A 21,089-nucleotide genomic window follows, 5' to 3' on the forward strand; every position below is an offset into this window, starting at 1 on the left:
CTAGAGAGGAACCAGGCTATGAGGGGTGGCCAGTCCTCTTCTGGCTGTGCCGGGTGGAGATTATAAACCTAGAGAGGAACCAGGCTATGAGGGGTGGCCAGTCCTCTTCTGGCTGTGCCTGGTGGAGATAATAATAATCACAGTAGTTGTCGAGGGTGCAACAGGTCAGCACCTCAGGAGTAAATGTCAGTTGGCTTTTCATAGCCGATCATTAAGAGTATCTCTACCACTCCTGCTGTCTCTAGAGAGTTGTAAACAGCAGGTCTGGGACAGGTAGCACTTTCCGGTGAACAGGTCAGCACCTCAGGAGTAAATGTCAGTTGGCTTTTCATAGAATATCATTGTTATACCAACTCATATCCTTTTCACACTACTGTCCCAAGCCAGGCTTTGCTGGGCTGGTCTGGCTAGCCTTCTCATCCACCGTTGGTGCTGGAACCATGTCGGGAAGTACAATATCCAAGCTGACCCAATAGTGTGAAATGTCATTGTTGCAAGAGAAGGGCTGTATTCAGGTCCACACCCCAGTCTGGATGATAATGTCAGTGTTGTTGTTGTTGTTGGATGATAATGTCATTGTTGTTGTTGTTGCAGGAGAAGGGCTTTATTCAGGTCCACACCCCAGTCTGGATGATAATGTCAGTGTTGTTGTTGTTGTTGGATGATAATGTCAGTGTTGTTGTTGTTGTTGTTGGATGATAATGTCAGTGTTGTTGTTGGATGATAATGTCATTGTTGTTGTTGTTGCAGGAGAAGGGCTGTATTCAGGTCCACACCCCAGTCTGGATGATAATGTCAGTGTTGTTGTTGTTGTTGGATGATAATGTCATTGTTGTTGTTGTTGCAGGAGAAGGGCTTTATTCAGGTCCACACCCCAGTCTGGATGATAATGTCAGTGTTGTTGTTGTTGTTGGATGATAATGTCATTGTTGTTGTTGTTGCAGGAGAAGGGCTTTATTCAGGTCCACACCCCAGTCTGGATGATAATGTCAGTGTTGTTGTTGTTGTTGGATGATAATGTCAGTGTTGTTGTTGTTGTTGTTGGATGATAATGTCAGTGTTGTTGTTGTTGGATGATAATGTCAGTGTTGTTGTTGTTGCAGGAGAAGGGCTTTATTCAGGTCCACACCCCAGTCCAGATGATAATGTCAGTGTTGTTGTTGGATGATAATGTCAGTGTTGTTGTTGGATGATAATGTCAGTGTTGTTGTTGTTGTTGGATGATAATGTCAGTGTTGCTGTTGTTGGAGGATAATGTCAGTGTTGCTGTTGTTGGAGGAGAAGGGCTTTATTCAGGTCCACACCCCAGTCTGGATGATAATGTCAGTGTTGTTGTTAGATGATAATGTTAGTGTTGTTGTTGTTGTTGGATGATAATGTCAGTGTTGTTGTTGTTGGATGATAATGTCAGTGTTGTTGTTGTTGGATGATAATGTCAGTGTTGTTGTTGGATGATAATGTCAGTGTTGCTGTTGTTGGAGGAGAAGGGCTTTATTCAGGTCCACACCCCAGTCTGGATGATAATGTCAGTGTTGTTGTTGTTGTTGGATGATAATGTCAGTGTTGTTGTTGGATGATAATGTCAGTGTTGTTGTTGTTGGATGATAATGTCAGTGTTGTTGTTGGATGATAATGTCAGTGTTGTTGTTGGATGATAATGTCAGTGTTGTTGTTGTTGTTGGATGATCATGTCAGTGTTGTTGTTGTTGTTGGATGATAATATCAGTGTTGTTGTTGGATGATAATGTCAGTGTTGTTGTTGGATGATAATGTCAGTGTTGTTGTTGTTGTTGGATGATCATGTCAGTGTTGTTGTTGTTGTTGGATGATAATGTCAGTGTTGTTGTTGTTGTTGGATGATCATGTCAGTGTTGTTGTTGGATGATCATGTCAGTGTTGTTGTTGTTGCAGGAGAAGGGCTTTATTCAGGTCCACACCCCAGTCCTCACCTCTAATGACTGTGAAGGGGCAGGAGAGCTCTTCCAGGTTGAGGTGAGCTCTGTCTGTCAGAGAATTACAATTCTGATCTGTCTGTCAGAGAATTACAATTCTGATCTGTCTGTCAGAGAATTACAATTCTGATCTGTCTGTCAGAGAATTACAATTCTGATCTGTCTGTCAGATAATTACAATTCTGATCTGTCTGTCAGAGAATTACAATTCTGATCTGTCTGTCAGAGAATTACAATTCTGATCTGTCCGTCAGAGAATTACAATTCTGATCTGTCTGTCAGAGAATTACAATTCTGTTCTGTCTGTCAGAGAATTACAATTCTGATCTGTCTGTCAAGAGAATTACAATTCTGATCTGTCAGAGAATTACAATTCTGATCTGTCTGTCAGAGAATTACAATTATGATCTGTCTGTCAGAGAATTACAATTCTGATCTGTCTGTCAGAGAATTACAATTCTGATCTGTCTGTCAGAGAATTACAATTCTGATCTGTCTGTCAGAGAATTACAATTCTGATCTGTCTGTCAGAGAATTACAATTATGATCTGTCTGTCAGAGAATTACAATTATGATCTGTCTGTCAGAGAATTACAATTCTGATCTGTCTGTCAGCGAATTACAATTCTGATCTGTCCGTCAGAGAATTACAATTCTGATCTGTCTGTCAGAGAATTACAATTCTGATCTGTCTGTCAGAGAATTACAATTCTGATCTGTCTGTCAGAGAATTACAATTCTGATCTGTCTGTCAGAGAATTACAATTCTGATCTGTCAATCAAAAAAATGGTGCTGTAAATAAAGCCTCAGCATAATAATGACAATACTTGGGACTTGTGGAGCAGTTTCGTTTGACCATCTAGTTGTTATTGTAAAGAGAAGGATTAATGTGTCTTCTATCTTCCCTCAGCCTGCAGGTCAGGAGAAGAACCAGGATGAGGAAGGGCACCAACACTTCTTCTCTGTCCCAGCGTACCTGACTGTCTCTGGGCAGCTGCATCTGGAGGTCATGGCTGGGTGAGGAGATACTGGAACTCAGTACCATGCTTTAATTCAGTCAGTCTTTTGGTCACTCACTCACTCACTCACTCACTCACTCACTCACACACTCACTCACACACCCACCCCGCCCACTCACTCACTCACTCACTCACTCACTCACTCACTCACTCACTCACTCACTCACTCACACACCCACCCCGCCCGTCCACTCACTCACCCACTCACTCACTCACTCACTCACTCACTCACTCACTCACTCGCTCACTCACTCACTCACTCACTCACTCATAAGATCCAGAGAGAGTATTGTACGAATGCAGTATTTATACTTTGTGTGTTCTATGTCTCTTCCAGGGCGTTTCCTGGAGTGTACGCTTTTGGACCAACGTTCCGGGCAGAGAACTCTCAGAGCAGACGTCACCTGGCTGAATTCTACATGGTGGAGGCAGAGATCTCCTTCACACAGTCACTCGAGGATCTAATGAAGGTATGGAATATAAGTCCCCTTATATAAAACGTTTCTAACTTGTAATACTCTACAGTACATGGTGGAGGCAGAGATCTCCTTCACACAGTCACTAGAGCAGTGGTTATCAAACCTCTCCTCGGGGACCCCAGCTGTTCCAAACAACTCCTCTGGAACCCCAGCTGTTCCATATCTCTCCTCGGGGAACCCCAGCTGTTCCATATCTCTCCTCGGGGACCCCAGCTGTTCCATATCTCTCCTCGGGGACCCCAGCTGTTCCAAACCTCTCCTCAGGGGACCCCAGCTGTTCCATATCTCTCCTCGGGGACCCCCAGCTGTTCCAAACCTCTCCTCGGGGACCCCCAGCTGTTCCATACCTCTCCTCGGGGACCCCCAGCTGTTCCAAACCTCTCCTCTGGAACCCCAGCAGTTCCAAACCTCTCCTCTGGAACCCCAGCAGTTCCAAACCTCTCCTCTGGAACCCCAGCCATTCCAAACCTCTCCTCGGGGACCCCAGCTGTTCCATACCTCTCCTCGGGGACCCCAGCTGTTCCATATCTCTCCTCGGGGACCCCATCTGTTCCAAACCTCTCCTCGGGGACCCCAGCTGTTCCAAACCTCTCCTCTGGAACCCCAGCTGTTCCATATCTCTCCTCTGGAACCCCAGCTGTTCCATATCTCTCCTCGGGGACCCCAGCTGTTCCATATCTCTCCTCGGGGACCCCAGCTGTTCCAAACCTCTCCTCGGGGACCCCAGCTGTTCCAAACCTCTCCTCTGGAACCCCAGCCATTCCAAACCTCTCCTCGGGGACCCCAGCTGTTCCATATCTCTCCTCTGGAACCCCAGCTGTTCCAAACCTCTCCTCTGGAACCCCAGCTGTTCCAAACCTCTCCTCTGGAACCCCAGCCATTCCAAACCTCTCCTCGGGGACCCCAGCTGTTCCAAACCTCTCCTCTGGAACCCCAGCTGTTCCAAACCTCTCCTCTGGAACCCCAGCCATTCCATACCTCTCCTCGGGGAACCCCAGCTGTTCCATATATCTCCTCGGGGACCCCAGCTGTTCCAAACCTCTCCTCGGGGACCCCAGCTGTTCCATATCTCTCCTCGGGGACCCCAGCTGTTCCAAACCTCTCCTCGGGGACCCCAGCTGTTCCATATCTCTCCTCGGGGACCCCAGCTGTTCCAAACCTCTCCTCGGGAACCCCAGCTGTTCCATATCTCTCCACGGGGACCCCAGCTGTTCCATATCTCTCCTCGGGGACCCCAGCTGTTCCAAACAACTCCTCGGGGAACCCCAGCTGTTCCATATCTCTCCTCGGGGACCCCAGCTGTTCCAAATCTCTCCACGGGGACCCCAGCTGTTCCATATCTCTCCACGGGGACCCCAGCTGTTCCAAACCTCTCCTCGGGGACCCCAGCTGTACCAAACAACTCCTCGGGGAACCCCAGCTGTTCCATATCTCTCCTCGGGGACCCCAGCTGTTCCAAATCTCTCCACGGGGACCCCAGCTGTTCCATATCTCTCCACGGGGACCCCAGCTGTTCCAAACCTCTCCTCGGGGAACCCCAGCTGTTCCAAACCTCTCCTCTGGAACCCCAGCTGTTCCAAACCTCTCCTCGGGGAACCCCAGCTGTTCCATACCTCTCCTCGGGGACCCCCAGCTGTTCCATACCTCTCCTCGGGGAACCCCAGCTGTTCCATACCTCTCCACGGGGACCCCAGCTGTTCCAAACCTCTCCTCGGGGACCCCCAGCTGTTCCATATCTCTCCTCTGGAACCCCAGCTGTTCCATAACTCTCCTCGGGGACCCCAGCTGTTCCAAACCTCTCCTCGGGGACCCCAGCTGTTCCATATCTCTCCTCGGGGACCCCAGCTGTTCCATATCTCTCCTCGGGGACCCCAGCTGTTCCATATCTCTCCTCGGGGACCCCAGCTGTTCCAAACCTCTCCTCGGGGACCCCAGCTGTTCCATATCTCTCCTCGGGGACCCCAGCTGTTCCAAACCTCTCCTCAGGGACCCCAGCTGTTCCAAACCTCTCCTCGGGGACCCCCAGCTGTTCCATATCTCTCCTCGGGGACCCCAGCTGTTCCAAACCTCTCCTCAGGAACCCCAGCCATTCCAAACCTCTCCTCTGGAACCCCAGCCATTCCAAACCTCTCCTCGGGGACCCCAGCTGTTCCATATCTCTCCTCGGGGACCCCAGCTGTTCCAAACCTCTCCTCGGGGACCCCAGCTGTTCCATATCTCTCCTCTGGAATCCCAGCTGTTCCATATCTCTCCTCGGGGACCCCAGCTGTTCCAAACCTCTCCTCGGGGACCCCAGCTGTTCCATATCTCTCCTCTGGAACCCCAGCTGTTCCATATCTCTCCTCGGGGACCCCAGCTGTTCCAAACCTCTCCTCGGGGACCCCAGCTGTTCCATATCTCTCCTCGGGAACCCCAGCTGTTCCATATCTCTCCTCTGGAACCCCAGCTGTTCCAAACCTCTCCTCGGGGACCCCAGCTGTTCCATATCTCTCCTCGGGAACCCCAGCTGTTCCATATCTCTCCTCTGGAACCCCAGCTGTTCCAAACCTCTCCTCAGGGAACCCCAGCTGTTCCATATCTCTCCTCGGGGACCCCAGCTGTTCCAAACCTCTCCTCGGGGACCCCAGCTGTTCCATATCTCTCCTCTGGAACCCCAGCTGTTCCAAACCTCTCCTCGGGGACCCCAGCTGTTCCATATCTCTCCTCGGGAACCCCAGCTGTTCCATATCTCTCCTCTGGAACCCCAGCTGTTACAAACCTCTCCTCAGGGAACCCCAGCTGTTCCATATCTCTCCTCGGGGACCCCAGCTGTTCCATATCTCTCCTCGGGAACCCCAGCTGTTCCAAACCTCTCCTCGGGGACCCCAGCTGTTCCAAACCTCTCCTCGGGAACCCCAGCTGTTCCAAACCTCTCCTCGGGGACCCCAGCTGTTCCATATCTCTCCACAGGGACCCCAGCTGTTCCATATCTCTCCACAGGGACCCCAGCTGTTCCAAACCTCTCCTCGGGAACCCCAGCTGTTCCAAACCTCTCCTCGGGGACCCCAGCTGTTCCAAACCTCTCCTCTGGAACCCCAGCCATTCCAAACCTCTCCTCTGGAACCCCAGCCATTCCAAACCTCTCCTCGGGGACCCCAGCTGTTCCATACCTCTCCTCGGGGACCCCAGCTGTTCCATATCTCTCCTCGGGAACCCCAGCCGTTCCATATCTCTCCTCGGGAACCCCCAGCTGTTCCAAACAACTCCTCTGGAACCCCAGCCATTCCAAACCTCTCCTCTGGAACCCCAGCTGCTCCAAACCTCTCCTCGGGAACCCCAGCTGTTCCAAACCTCTCCTCGGGAACCCCAGCTATTCCAAACCTCTCCTCGGGAACCCCAGCTGTTCCAAACCTCTCCTCGGGAACCCCAGCTGTTCCAAACCTCTCCTCGGGGAACCCCAGCCGTTCCATGTATTTAAACTATTCCAGAGCTAGCACACCTGATTCAACTTGTCAACTAATTATCAAAAACCTTGACTACTTGGATCTGGTGAGCTAGTTCAGGGTTTCAACAAAATTGTGAAACGTCTGGGGGTCCCGAGGAGAGATTTGGAACGGCTGGTGGTCCCAGAGGAGAGGTTTGATACGGCTGGGGGTCCCGAGGAGAGGTTTGATACGGCTGGGGGTCCCTGAGGAGAGATTTGATACGGCTGGGGGTCCCCGAGGAGAGATTAGGAACAGCTCTGGCTCCCATCAGTTTGATCCAGTTTGATCCAGTAGTCTCCTTCTAGACCTGATTGACTAAATGACTCTGCATTAACTTGTGTCCTAGTCCCAATTGACTAAATTCATCAGCATTACCCAGTCTCCTTCTAGACCTGACTAAATGACTCTGCATTAACTCCTTCTAGACCTGACTAAATGACTCTGCATTAACTCCTTCTAGACCTGACTAAATGACTCGGCATTAACTCCTTCTAGACCTGACTAAATGACTCTGCATTAACTCCTTCTAGACCTGACTAAATGACTCTGCATTAACTCCTTCTAGACCTGACTAAATGACTCGGCATTAACTCCTTCTAGACCTGACTAAATGACTCTGCAATAACTCCTTCTAGACCTGACTAAATGACTCTGCAATAACTCCTTCTAGACCTGACTAAATGACTCTGCATTAACTCCTTCTAGACCTGACTAAATGACTCTGCATTAACTCCTTCTAGACCTGACTAAATGACTCTGCATTAACTCCTCCTAGACCTGACTAAATTACTCTGCATTAACTCCTTCTAGACCTGACTAAATGACTCTGCAATAACTCCTTCTAGACCTGACTAAATGACTCTGCATTAACTCCTTCTAGACCTGACTAAATGACTCTGCATTAACTCCTTCTAGACCTGACTAAATGACTCGGCATTAACTCCTTCTAGACCTGACTAAATGACTGCATTAACTCCTTCTAGACCTGACTAAATGACTCTGCATTAACTCCTTCTAGACCTGACTAAATGACTCTGCATTAACTCCTTCTAGACCTGACTAAATGACTCTGCATTAACTCCTTCTAGACCTGACTACATGACTCTGCATTTACTCCTAGACCTGACTAAATGACTCTGCATTAACTCCTTCTAGACCTGACTAAATGACTCTGCATTAACTCCTTCTAGACCTGACTAAATGACTCGGCATTAACTCATTCTAGACCTGACTAAATGACTCTGCAATAACTCCTTCTAGACCTGACTAAATGACTCTGCATTAACTCCTTCTAGACCTGACTAAATGACTCGGCATTAACTCCTTCTAGACCTGACTAAATTACTCTGCATTAACTCCTTCTAGACCTGACTAAATGACTCGGCATTAACTCCTTCTAGACCTGACTACATGACTCTGCATTAACTCCTAGACCTGACTAAATGACTCTGCATTAACTCCTTCTAGACCTGACTAAATGACTCTGCATTAACTCCTTCTAGACCTGACTAAATGACTCGGCATTAACTCCTTCTAGACCTGACTAAATGACTCGGCATTAACTCCTTCTAGACCTGACTAAATGACTCTGCATTAACTCCTTCTAGACCTGACTAAATGACTCTGCATTAACTCCTTCTAGACCTGACTAAATGACTCTGCATTAACTCCTTCTAGACCTGACTACATGACTCTGCATTAACTCCTAGACCTGACTAAATGACTCTGCATTAACTCCTTCTAGACCTGACTAAATGACTCTGCATTAACTCCTTCTAGACCTGACTAAATGACTCGGCATTAACTCCTTCTAGACCTGACTAAATGACTCTGCATTAGCTCCTTCTAGACCTGACTAAATGACTCTGCATTAACTCCTTCTAGACCTGACTAAATGACTCTGCAATAACTCCTTTTAGACCTGACTAAATGACTCTGCATTAACTCCTTCTAGACCTGACTAAATTACTCTGCATTAACTCATTCTAGACCTGACTAAATGACTCTGCAATAACTCCTTCTAGACCTGACTAAATGACTCTGCATTAACTCCTTCTAGACCTGACTAAATGAGTCTGCATTAACTCCTTCTAGACCTGACTAAATGACTCTGCATTAACTCCTTCTAGACCTGACTAAATGACTCGGCATTAACTCCTTCTAGACCTGACTAAATGACTCGGCATTAACTCCTTCTAGACCTGACTAAATGACTCGGCATTAACTCCTTCTAGACCTGACTAAATGACTCTGCATTAACTCCTCCTAAACCTGACTAATTGACTCGGCATTAACTCCTTCTAGACCTGACTAAATGACTCGGCATTAACTCCTTCTAGACCTGACTAAATGACTCGGCATTAACTCCTTCTAGACCTGACTAAATGACTCGGCATTAACTCCTTCTAGACCTGACTAAATGACTCGGCATTAACTCCTTCTAGACCTGACTAAATGACTCGGCATTAACTCCTTCTAGACCTGACTAAATGACTCGGCGTTAACTCCTAGACCTGACTAAATTACTTGGCATTAACTCCTAGACCTGACTAAATGACTTGGCATTAACTCCTTCTAGACCTGACTAAATGACTCGGCATTAACTCCTTCTAGACCTGACTAAATGACTCGGCGTTAACTCCTAGACCTGACTAAATGACTCGGCGTTAACTCCTAGACCTGACTAAATGACTCGGCGTTAACTCCTAGACCTGACTAAATGACTCGGCGTTAACTCCTTCTAGACCTGACTAAATGACTCGGCATTAACTCCTTCTAGACCTGACTAAATGACTGCATTAACTCCTTCTAGACCTGACTAAAGGACTCGACATTAACTCCTTCTAGACCTGACTAAATGACTCGGCATTAACTCCTAGACCTGACTAAATGACTCGGCATGAACTCCTTCTAGACCTGACTAAATGACTCTGCATTAACTCCTTCTAGACCTGACTAAATGACTCGGCATTAACTCCTTCTAGACCTGACTAAATGACTGCATTAACTCCTTCTAGACCTGACTAAAGGACTCGGAATTAACTCCTTCTAGACCTGACTAAATGACTCGGCATTAACTCCTTCTAGACCTGACTAAATGACTCGGCATTAACTCCTTCTAGACCTGACTAAATGACTGCATTAACTCCTTCTAGACCTGACTAAATGACTCGGCATTAACTCCTTCTAGACCTGACTAAAGGACTCGGCATTAACTCCTTCTAGACCTGACTAAATGACTCGGCATTAACTCCTTCTAGACCTGACTAAAGGACTCGGCATTAACTCCTTCTAGACCTGACTAAATGACTCGGCATTAACTCCTTCTAGACCTGACTAAATGACTCGGCATTAACTCCTTCTAGACCTGACTAAATGACTGCATTAACTCCTTCTAGACCTGACTAAATGACTCGGCATTAACTCCTTCTAGACCTGACTAAATGACTCGGCATTAACTCCTTCTAGACCTGACTAAATGACTCGGCATTAACTCCTTCTAGACCTGACTAAATGACTCGGCATTAACTCCTTCTAGACCTGACTAAAGGACTCGGCATTAAGTCCTTCTAGACCTGACTAAATGACTCGGCATTAACTCCTTCTAGACCTGACTAAATGACTCTGCATTAACTCCTCCTAAACCTGACTAATTGACTCGGCATTAACTCCTTCTAGACCTGACTAAATGACTCGGCATTAACTCCTTCTAGACCTGACTAAATGACTCGGCATTAACTCCTTCTAGACCTGACTAAATGACTCGGCATTAACTCCTTCTAGACCTGACTAAATGACTCTGCATTAACTCCTTCTAGACCTGACTAAATGACTCGGCATTAACTCCTTCTAGACCTGACTAAATGACTCGGCGTTAACTCCTAGACCTGACTAAATTACTTTGCATTAACTCCTAGACCTGACTAAATGACTTGGCATTAACTCCTTCTAGACCTGACTAAATGACTCGGCATTAACTCCTTCTAGACCTGACTAAATGACTCGGCGTTAACTCCTAGACCTGACTAAATGACTCGGCGTTAACTCCTAGACCTGACTAAATGACTCGGCGTTAACTCCTAGACCTGACTAAATGACTCGGCGTTAACTCCTTCTAGACCTGACTAAATGACTCGGCATTAACTCCTTCTAGACCTGACTAAATGACTGCATTAACTCCTTCTAGACCTGACTAAAGGACTCGGCATTAACTCCTTCTAGACCTGACTAAATGACTCGGCATTAACTCCTAGACCTGACTAAATGACTCGGCATGAACTCCTTCTAGACCTGACTAAATGACTCTGCATTAACTCCTTCTAGACCTGACTAAATGACTCGGCATTAACTCCTTCTAGACCTGACTAAATGACTGCATTAACTCCTTCTAGACCTGACAACAGGACTCGGCATTAACTCCTTCTAGACCTGACTAAATGACTCGGCATTAACTCCTTCTAGACCTGACTAAATGACTCGGCATTAACTCCTTCTAGACCTGACTAAATGACTGCATTAACTCCTTCTAGACCTGACTAAATGACTCGGCATTAACTCCTTCTAGACCTGACTAAATGAGTCGGCATTAACTCCTTCTAGACCTGACTAAATGACTCGGCATTAACTCCTTCTAGACCTGACTAAATGACTCGGCATTAACTCCTAGACCTGACTAAATGACTCGGCATTAACTCCTTCTAGACCTGACTAAATGACTCGGCATTAACTCCTTCTAGACCTGACTAAATGACTCGGCGTTAACTCCTAGACCTGACTAAATGACTCGGCGTTAACTCCTAGACCTGACTAAATGACTCGGCGTTAACTCCTAGACCTGACTAAATGACTCGGCGTTAACTCCTTCTAGACCTGACTAAATGACTCGGCATTAACTCCTTCTAGACCTGACTAAATGACTGCATTAACTCCTTCTAGACCTGACTAAAGGACTCGGCATTAACTCCTTCTAGACCTGACTAAATGACTCGGCGTTAACTCCTAGACCTGACTAAATTACTTGGCATTAACTCCTAGACCTGACTAAATGACTTGGCATTAACTCCTTCTAGACCTGACTAAATGACTCGGCATTAACTCCTTCTAGACCTGACTAAATGACTCGGCGTTAACTCCTAGACCTGACTAAATGACTCGGCGTTAACTCCTAGACCTGACTAAATGACTCGGCGTTAACTCCTAGACCTGACTAAATGACTCGGCGTTAACTCCTTCTAGACCTGACTAAATGACTCGGCATTAACTCCTTCTAGACCTGACTAAATGACTGCATTAACTCCTTCTAGACCTGACTAAAGGACTCGGCATTAACTCCTTCTAGACCTGACTAAATGACTCGGCATTAACTCCTAGACCTGACTAAATGACTCGGCATGAACTCCTTCTAGACCTGACTAAATGACTCTGCATTAACTCCTTCTAGACCTGACTAAATGACTCGGCATTAACTCCTTCTAGACCTGACTAAATGACTGCATTAACTCCTTCTAGACCTGACTAAAGGACTCGGCATTAACTCCTTCTAGACCTGACTAAATGACTCGGCATTAACTCCTTCTAGACCTGACTAAATGACTCGGCATTAACTCCTTCTAGACCTGACTAAATGACTGCATTAACTCCTTCTAGACCTGACTAAATGACTCGGCATTAACTCCTTCTAGACCTGACTAAATGAGTCGGCATTAACTCCTTCTAGACCTGACTAAATGACTCGGCATTAACTCCTTCTAGACCTGACTAAATGACTCGGCATTAACTCCTAGACCTGACTAAATGACTCGGCATTAACTCCTTCAAGACCTGACTAAATGACTCGGCATTAACTCCTTCTAGACCTGACTAAATGACTCGGCGTTAACTCCTAGACCTGACTAAATGACTCGGCGTTAACTCCTAGACCTGACTAAATGACTCGGCGTTAACTCCTAGACCTGACTAAATGACTCGGCGTTAACTCCTTCTAGACCTGACTAAATGACTCGGCATTAACTCCTTCTAGACCTGACTAAATGACTGCATTAACTCCTTCTAGACCTGACTAAAGGACTCGGCATTAACTCCTTCTAGACCTGACTAAATGACTCGGCGTTAACTCCTAGACCTGACTAAATTACTTGGCATTAACTCCTAGACCTGACTAAATGACTTGGCATTAACTCCTTCTAGACCTGACTAAATGACTCGGCATTAACTCCTTCTAGACCTGACTAAATGACTCGGCGTTAACTCCTAGACCTGACTAAATGACTCGGCGTTAACTCCTAGACCTGACTAAATGACTCGGCGTTAACTCCTAGACCTGACTAAATGACTCGGCGTTAACTCCTTCTAGACCTGACTAAATGACTCGGCATTAACTCCTTCTAGACCTGACTAAATGACTGCATTAACTCCTTCTAGACCTGACTAAAGGACTCGGCATTAACTCCTTCTAGACCTGACTAAATGACTCGGCATTAACTCCTAGACCTGACTAAATGACTCGGCATGAACTCCTTCTAGACCTGACTAAATGACTCTGCATTAACTCCTTCTAGACCTGACTAAATGACTCGGCATTAACTCCTTCTAGACCTGAATAAATGACTGCATTAACTCCTTCTAGACCTGACTAAAGGACTCGGCATTAACTCCTTCTAGACCTGACTAAATGACTCGGCATTAACTCCTTCTAGACCTGACTAAATGACTCGGCATTAACTCCTTCTAGACCTGACTAAATGACTGCATTAACTCCTTCTAGACCTGACTAAATGACTCGGCATTAACTCCTTCTAGACCTGACTAAATGAGTCGGCATTAACTCCTTCTAGACCTGACTAAATGACTCGGCATTAACTCCTTCTAGACCTGACTAAATGACTCGGCATTAACTCCTAGACCTGACTAAATGACTCGGCATTAACTCCTTCTAGACCTGACTAAATGACTCGGCATTAACTCCTTCTAGACCTGACTAAATGACTCGGCGTTAACTCCTAGACCTGACTAAATGACTCGGCGTTAACTCCTAGACCTGACTAAATGACTCGGCGTTAACTCCTAGACCTGACTAAATGACTCGGCGTTAACTCCTTCTAGACCTGACTAAATGACTCGGCATTAACTCCTTCTAGACCTGACTAAATGACTGCATTAACTCCTTCTAGACCTGACTAAAGGACTCGGCATTAACTCCTTCTAGACCTGACTAAATGACTGCATTAACTCCTTCTAGACCTGACTAAAGGACTCGGCTTTAACTCCTTCTAGACCTGACTAAATGACTCGGCATTAACTCCTTCTAGACCTGACTAAATGACTCGGCATTAACTCCTTCTAGACCTGACTAAATGACTCGGCATTAACTCCTTCTAGACCTGAATAAATGACTGCATTAACTCCTTCTAGACCTGACTAAATGACTCGGCATTAACTCCTAGACCTGACTAAATGACTCGGCATTAACTCCTTCTAGACCTGACTAAATGACTCTGCATTAACTCCTTCTAGACCTGACTAAATGACTCGGCATTAACTCCTTCTAGACCTGACTAAATGACTGCATTAACTCCTTCTAGACCTGACTAAAGGACTCGGCTTTAACTCCTTCTAGACCTGACTAAATGACTCGGCATTAACTCCTTCTAGACCTGACTAAATGACTCGGCATTAACTCCTTCTAGACCTGACTAAATGACTGCATTAACTCCTTCTAGACCTGACTAAATGACTCGGCGTTAACTCCTAGACCTGACTAAATGACTCGGCGTTAACTCCTAGACCTGACTAAATGACTCGGCGTTAACTCCTAGACCTGACTAAATGACTCGGCGTTAACTCCTTCTAGACCTGACTAAATGACTCGGCATTAACTCCTTCTAGACCTGACTAAATGACTGCATTAACTCCTTCTAGACCTGACTAAAGGACTCGGCATTAACTCCTTCTAGACCTGACTAAATGACTCGGCATTAACTCCTAGACCTGACTAAATGACTCGGCATTAACTCCTTCTAGACCTGACTAAATGACTCTGCATTAACTCCTTCTAGACCTGACTAAATGACTCGGCATTAACTCCTTCTAGACCTGACTAAATGACTCGGCATTAACTCCTTCTAGACCTGACTAAATGACTGCATTAACTCCTTCTAGACCTGACTAAATGACTCGGCGTTAACTCCTAGACCTGACTAAATGACTCGCCGTTAACTCCTAGACCTGACTAAATGACTCGGCGTTAACTCCTAGACCTGACTAAATGACTCTGCATTAACTCGTGTCCTTCCCTCTTCAGGTGATGGAAGACTTGTTCAGGTCTACAACAGAACATCTCCTATCTCAGTGTCCTGAAGATGTGGCTTTATATCACAAACATGTGTCACCTGGATATAGGGTGAGACACCAGAAATATCTAAAACGCAATACCATGCATATTCTCTGAACATATTGAATGAACCATGAACCACCCCCCCCCCCTCCACACACACACACACACCCTATTGACCTAAACTAGAGATTATTCTGTTTTCTCTATTTCTCCCAAGGACTATGTGGATCTAATGATGAAGAAGAGGTTTAATGTGTAAGTGTGTGTCATGATTATGCAAGCTGTGTCCCAAATGTTTCCCTATTTTCTACATAGTGCACTAATTTTGACCAGGACCCATAGGGTAGTAGTGCACTGTATAGGGAATAGGATGCCTTATGGGTCATGTCTCACCTCTACCAATCTCAATCAAATCAAATGTCACATAAACAACAGGTGTAGACTAACAGTGAAATGCTGACTGATGGGTCCTTGGTAAAAAACAGGTGTAGACTAACAGTGTAATGCTGACTGATGGGTCCTTGGTAAACAACAGGTGTAGACTAACAGTGAAATGCTGACTGATGGGTCCTTGGTAAAAAACAGGTGTAGACTAACAGTGTAATGCTGACTGATGGGTCCTTGGTAAACAACAGGTGTAGACTAACAGTGAAATGCTGACTGATGGGTCCTTGGTAAACAACAGGTGTAGACTAACAGTGAAATGCTGACTGATGGGTCCTTGGTAAACAACAGGTGTAGACTAACAGTGTAATGCTGACTGATGGGTCCTTGGTAAACAACAGGTGTGGACTAACAGTGTAATGCTGACTGAAGGGTCCTTGGTAAACAACAGGTGTAGACTAACAGTGAAATGCTGACTGATGGGTCCTTGGTAAACAACAGGTGTAGACTAACAGTGTAATGCTGACTGATGGGTCCTTGGTAAACAACAGGTGTAGACTAACAGTGAAATGCTGACTGATGGGTCCTTGGTAAACAACAGGTGTAGACTAACAGTGTAATGCTGACTGATGGGTCCTTGGTAAACAACAGGTGTAGACTAACAGTGAAATGCTGACTGATGGGTCCTTGGTAAACAACAGGTGTAGACTAACAGTGTAATGCTGACTGATGTTCCTTGGTAAACAACAGGTGTAGACTAACAGTGTAATGCTGACTGATGGGTCCTTGGTAAACAACAGGTGTAGACTAACAGTGTACTGCTTGGTAAACAACAGGTGTGGACTAACAGTGAAATGCTGACTGATGGGTCCTTGGTAAACAACAGGTGTAGACTAACAGTGTAATGCTGACTGATGTTCCTTGGTAAACAACAGGTGTGGACTGACAGTGTAATGCTGACTGAAGGGTCCTTGGTAAACAACAGGTGTGGACTAACAGTGAAATGCTGACTGATGTTCCTTGGTAAACAACAGGTGTAGACTAACAGTGTAATGCTGACTGATGGGTCCTTGGTAAACAACAGGTGTAGACTAACATTGTAATGCTGACTGATGGGTCCTTGGTAAACAACAGGTGTAGACTAACAGTGAAATGCTGACTGATGGGTCCTTGGTAAACAGCAATGCAGAGTTAAAGATACCAATGAAGAAGACAGAATATAAATATTGACATGAGGAATAAATACTTTTCCAACATGTAAATTACATTACAGGCTTATTCTACAATTGATCAAATAAATGTTTTTCCTCATAAATCTACACTCAATACCCCATATTGACAAATCAAAAACAGGACTTTACAAGTGTTTGCAAATGTATATATATATATATATATATATATATATATATATATATATATATATATATATGAAAAATGAAATATCTTTTTTACATAAGTATTCAGACCCTTTGCTATGAGACTCAATATTGAGCTCAGGTGCATCCTGTTTCCATTGATTTTCCTTGAGATGTTTCTACAACTCGATTGGAGTCCACCTGCAGTAAAGTCAATTGATTGGACATGATTTGGAAAGCCACACACCTGTCTATATAAGGTCCCACAGTTGACAGTGCATCAGAGCAAAAACCAAGCCATGAGGTCAAAGAATTGTCCGTAGAGCTCCGAGACAGGATTGTGTTGAGGCGCAGATCTGGGGAAGGGTACCAAAACATTTCTGCAGCATTGAAGATCCCCAAGAACACAGTGGCCTCCATCATTCTTAAATGGAAGAAGTTTGGAACCACCAAGACTCTTCCTAGAACTGGCCGCCCGGCCAAACTGAGCAATCAGGGGAGAAGGGCCTTGGTCAGGGAGGTGACTAAGAACCCGATGGTCACTCTGACAGAGCTCCAGAGTTATTTCCGAATGTATTCTATATTTAGAGCCAAATCCCTGTAATGCTTAGAGAATATCTAATTTCAAGTGTTATTGAAGTGTTGTGGTTGCAGCTTCACCTTCCACATCTAAAGCCTTTTCTTTTGGGGGGTTGCAATATGCCACCAAATGCAGTCTGTATCTAAATAATATATGTGAAATGCTTAATAGTGTATGTGATGTAAACAGAGATGTCTACTTTCTTGGGGACCTGAATATTGACTGGTTTTCATCAAGCTGTCCCCTCAACAGGAAGCTTCTCACTGTAACCAGTGCCTGTAATCTGGTTCAGGTTATTAATCAACCCACTCAACAGGAAGCTTCTCACTGTAACCAGTGTCTGTAATCTGGTTCAGGTTATTAATCAACCCACTCAACAGGAAGCTTCTCACTGTAACCAGTGCCTGTAATATGGTTCAGGTTATTAATCAACCCACTCAAGAGGAAGCTTCTCACTGTAACCAGTGTCTGTAATCAGGTTCAGGTTATTAATCAACCCACTCAAGAGGAAGCTTCTCACTGTAACCAGTGTCTGTAATCTGGTTCAGGTTATTAATCAACCCACTCAACAGGAAGCTGCTCACTGTAACCAGTGCCTGTAATCTGGTTCAGGTTATTAATCAACACACTCAACAGGAAGCTTCTCACTGTAACCAGTGTCTGTAATCTGGTTCAGGTTATTAATCAACCCACTCAACAGGAAGCTTCTCACTGTAACCAGTGCCTGTAATCAGGTTCAGGTTATTAATCAACCCACTCAAGAGGAAGCTTCTCAGTGTAACCAGTGCCTGTAATCTGGTTCAGGTTATTAATCAACCCACTCAAGAGGAAGCTTCTCACTGTAACCAGTGCCTGTAATCTGGTTCAGGTTATTAATCAACCCACTCAAGAGGAAGCTTCTCAGTGTAACCAGTGCCTGTAATCTGGTTCAGGTTATTAATCAACCCACTCAAGAGGAAGCTTCTCACTGTAACCAGTGCCTGTAATCTGGTTCAGGTTATTAATCAACCTACCAGGGTGTTTACAAACACTACAGGAACAAGATCATCTACATGTATCGATCACATCTTTACCAATACTATAGAACTTTGTTCTAAACCTGTATCCGTACCCATTGGATGCAGTGATCACAATATAGTGGCTATATCCAGGAGATTCAAAGTTTCAACAGCTGCGACTAAAATAGTGTATAAGAGATCATATAAAATATTTAGCTGTGACTCTTATGTTAAAAATATTTGTTGATTATTGATAAACATGAACCTGTTAAGAAACTGACTGTTAGAACTGTTGAGGCTCCATGGATTGATGAGGATTTGAAAAACTGTATGGTTGAAAGAGATGGGGCAAAAGGACTGGGAAAATTGCTATCGATCAATAATGACAAACCTCCTGGCATTGACAACTTAGATGGAAAGCTACTGAGGATGGTAGCTGACTCTATAGCCACTCCTACTGGGGATGGTAGCTGACTCTATAGCCACTCCTACTGAGGATGGTAGCTGACTCTATAGCCACTCCTACTGAGGATGGTAGCTGACTCTATAGCCACTCCTACTGAGGATGGTAGCTGACTCTATAGCCACTCCTACTGAGGATGGTAGCTTACTCTATAGCCACTCCTACTGAGGATGGTAGCTGACTCTATAGTCACTCCTACTTAGGATGGTAGCTGACTCTATAGTCACTCCTACTTAGGATGGTAGCTGACTCTATAGTCACTCCTACTTAGGATGGTAGCTGACTCTATAGTCACTCCTACTGAGGGTGGTAGCTGACTCTATAGCCACTCCTACTTAGGATGGTAGCTGACTCTATAGTCACTCCTACTGAGGATGGTAGCTGACTCTATAGTCACTCCTACTTAGGATGGTAGCTGACTCTATAGTCACTCCTACTGAGGGTGGTAGCTGACTCTATAGCCACTCCTACTGAGGATGGTAGCTGACTCTATATTCACTCCCATCTGTCATATCTTTAATCTGAGTCTAGAGGAAAGTCTTTGTCCTCAGGCCTAGAGGGAAGCCAAAGTCATTCCACTACCCAAGAGTGGTAAAGAGGCTTTTACTGGCTCTAACAGCAGACCAATCAGCTTGCTGCCAGCTCTGAACACACTGTTAGAAAAAATGGTGTATGACCAAATAGCTATTTCTCTGTAAACAAATGAACAACAGACTTTCAGCATGCTTATAGAGAAGAGGACGCAACATGTACTGCACTGACACAAATGACTGATTTGAAAGAAATTGATAAAAATAAGATTGTGGGAGCGATACTGTTAGATTTCAGTGCAGCCTTTGATATTATTGACCTTAAACTGTTGTTGAGAAAACTTGTGTTGTGGCTTTTCAACCTCTGCCATATGGTGGATTCAGAGCTATATATCTAATACAGCTCAAAGGGTTTTTCTTTAATGGAAGCTTCTCTAATGTTAAACATGTAGAGTGTGGTGTACCACAGGGCAGCTCTCTAGGCCCTCACCTCTTTTATATTTTTACCAATGACCTGCCACTTGCATTAAACAAAGCCTGTGTGTCCATGTACGCTGATGACTCAAGCATATACGAGTCAGCTAATGAAGTCACTGAAACCCTTAACAAAGAGTTGCAGTCTGGAATGGGTGGCCAGTAGTAAACTGGTCCTGAACATCTCTAAAACCTAAGAGCAATGTATTTGGTACAAATCATTCCTGAAGTTCTAGACCTCAGCTGGATCTGGTAATGAATGGTGTGGCTGTTGAACAAGTTGAGGAGACTAAATTACTTGGTGTCACCTTAGACTGGAAACTGTTCTGGTCAAAATATATAGATAAAAAAAAACAGATAAAGCAACACCTCGATAGTTTGTGTGTATTTTTTTTATTTCACCTTTATTTAACCAGGTAGGCCAGTTGAGAACAAGTTCTCATTTATAACTGCGACCTGGCCAAAATAAAGCAAAGCAGTGCGACACAAACAACAACACAGAGTTACACATAAACAAACATACAGTCAATAACACAATAGAAAAATCTATATACAGTGTGTGCAAATGTAGAAGATTAGGGAGGTAAGGCAATAAGTAGGACATAGAGGCGAAATAATTACAATTTAGCATTAACACTGGAGTGATAGATGTGCAGATGACGACGTGCAAGTAGAGATACTGGGGTGCAGAAGAGCAAAGAAACAAAAAAAACAATATGAGCTATTTACAGATGGGCTACGTACAGGTACAGTGATCGGTAAGCTGCTCTGACAGCTGATGCTTTAAGTTAGTGAGGGAGATATAAGTCTCCAGCTTCAGTGACTATTGCAATTCGTTCCAGTCATTGGCAGCAGAGAACTGGAAGGATAGGTGACCAAAGGAGGTGTTGACTTTGGGGATGACCAGTGAGATATACCTGCTGGAGCGCGTGCTACGGGTAGGTGTTGCTATGGTGACCAGTGAGCAGAGATAAGGCGGGGATTTACCTAACAAAGACTTATAGATGACCTGGAGCCAGTGGGTTTGCAGATGAATATGTAGCGAGAGCCAGCTGACT

At 45.1% G+C, this 21,089-nt stretch overlaps 1 protein-coding gene across 1 annotated transcript in view; it reads left to right on the plus strand.

Moving 5' to 3' along the window:
- Positions 1-21,089, plus strand: part of nars2 (asparaginyl-tRNA synthetase 2, mitochondrial) — a 57,187-nt gene that overhangs the window by 4,431 nt on the left and 31,667 nt on the right. The window contains exons 5-9 of the mRNA XM_036965512.1: positions 1,912-1,992; positions 2,864-2,970; positions 3,310-3,442; positions 15,215-15,313; positions 15,465-15,502. Of these exons, the coding sequence (XP_036821407.1) occupies positions 1,912-1,992; positions 2,864-2,970; positions 3,310-3,442; positions 15,215-15,313; positions 15,465-15,502 (458 nt within the window). The remainder of the gene's footprint in view (positions 1-1,911; positions 1,993-2,863; positions 2,971-3,309; positions 3,443-15,214; positions 15,314-15,464; positions 15,503-21,089) is intronic.

This window comes from Oncorhynchus mykiss, chromosome 27 (genome assembly GCF_013265735.2).
Source record: "Oncorhynchus mykiss isolate Arlee chromosome 27, USDA_OmykA_1.1, whole genome shotgun sequence".
Taxonomy (NCBI): Eukaryota; Metazoa; Chordata; class Actinopteri; order Salmoniformes; family Salmonidae; genus Oncorhynchus; species Oncorhynchus mykiss.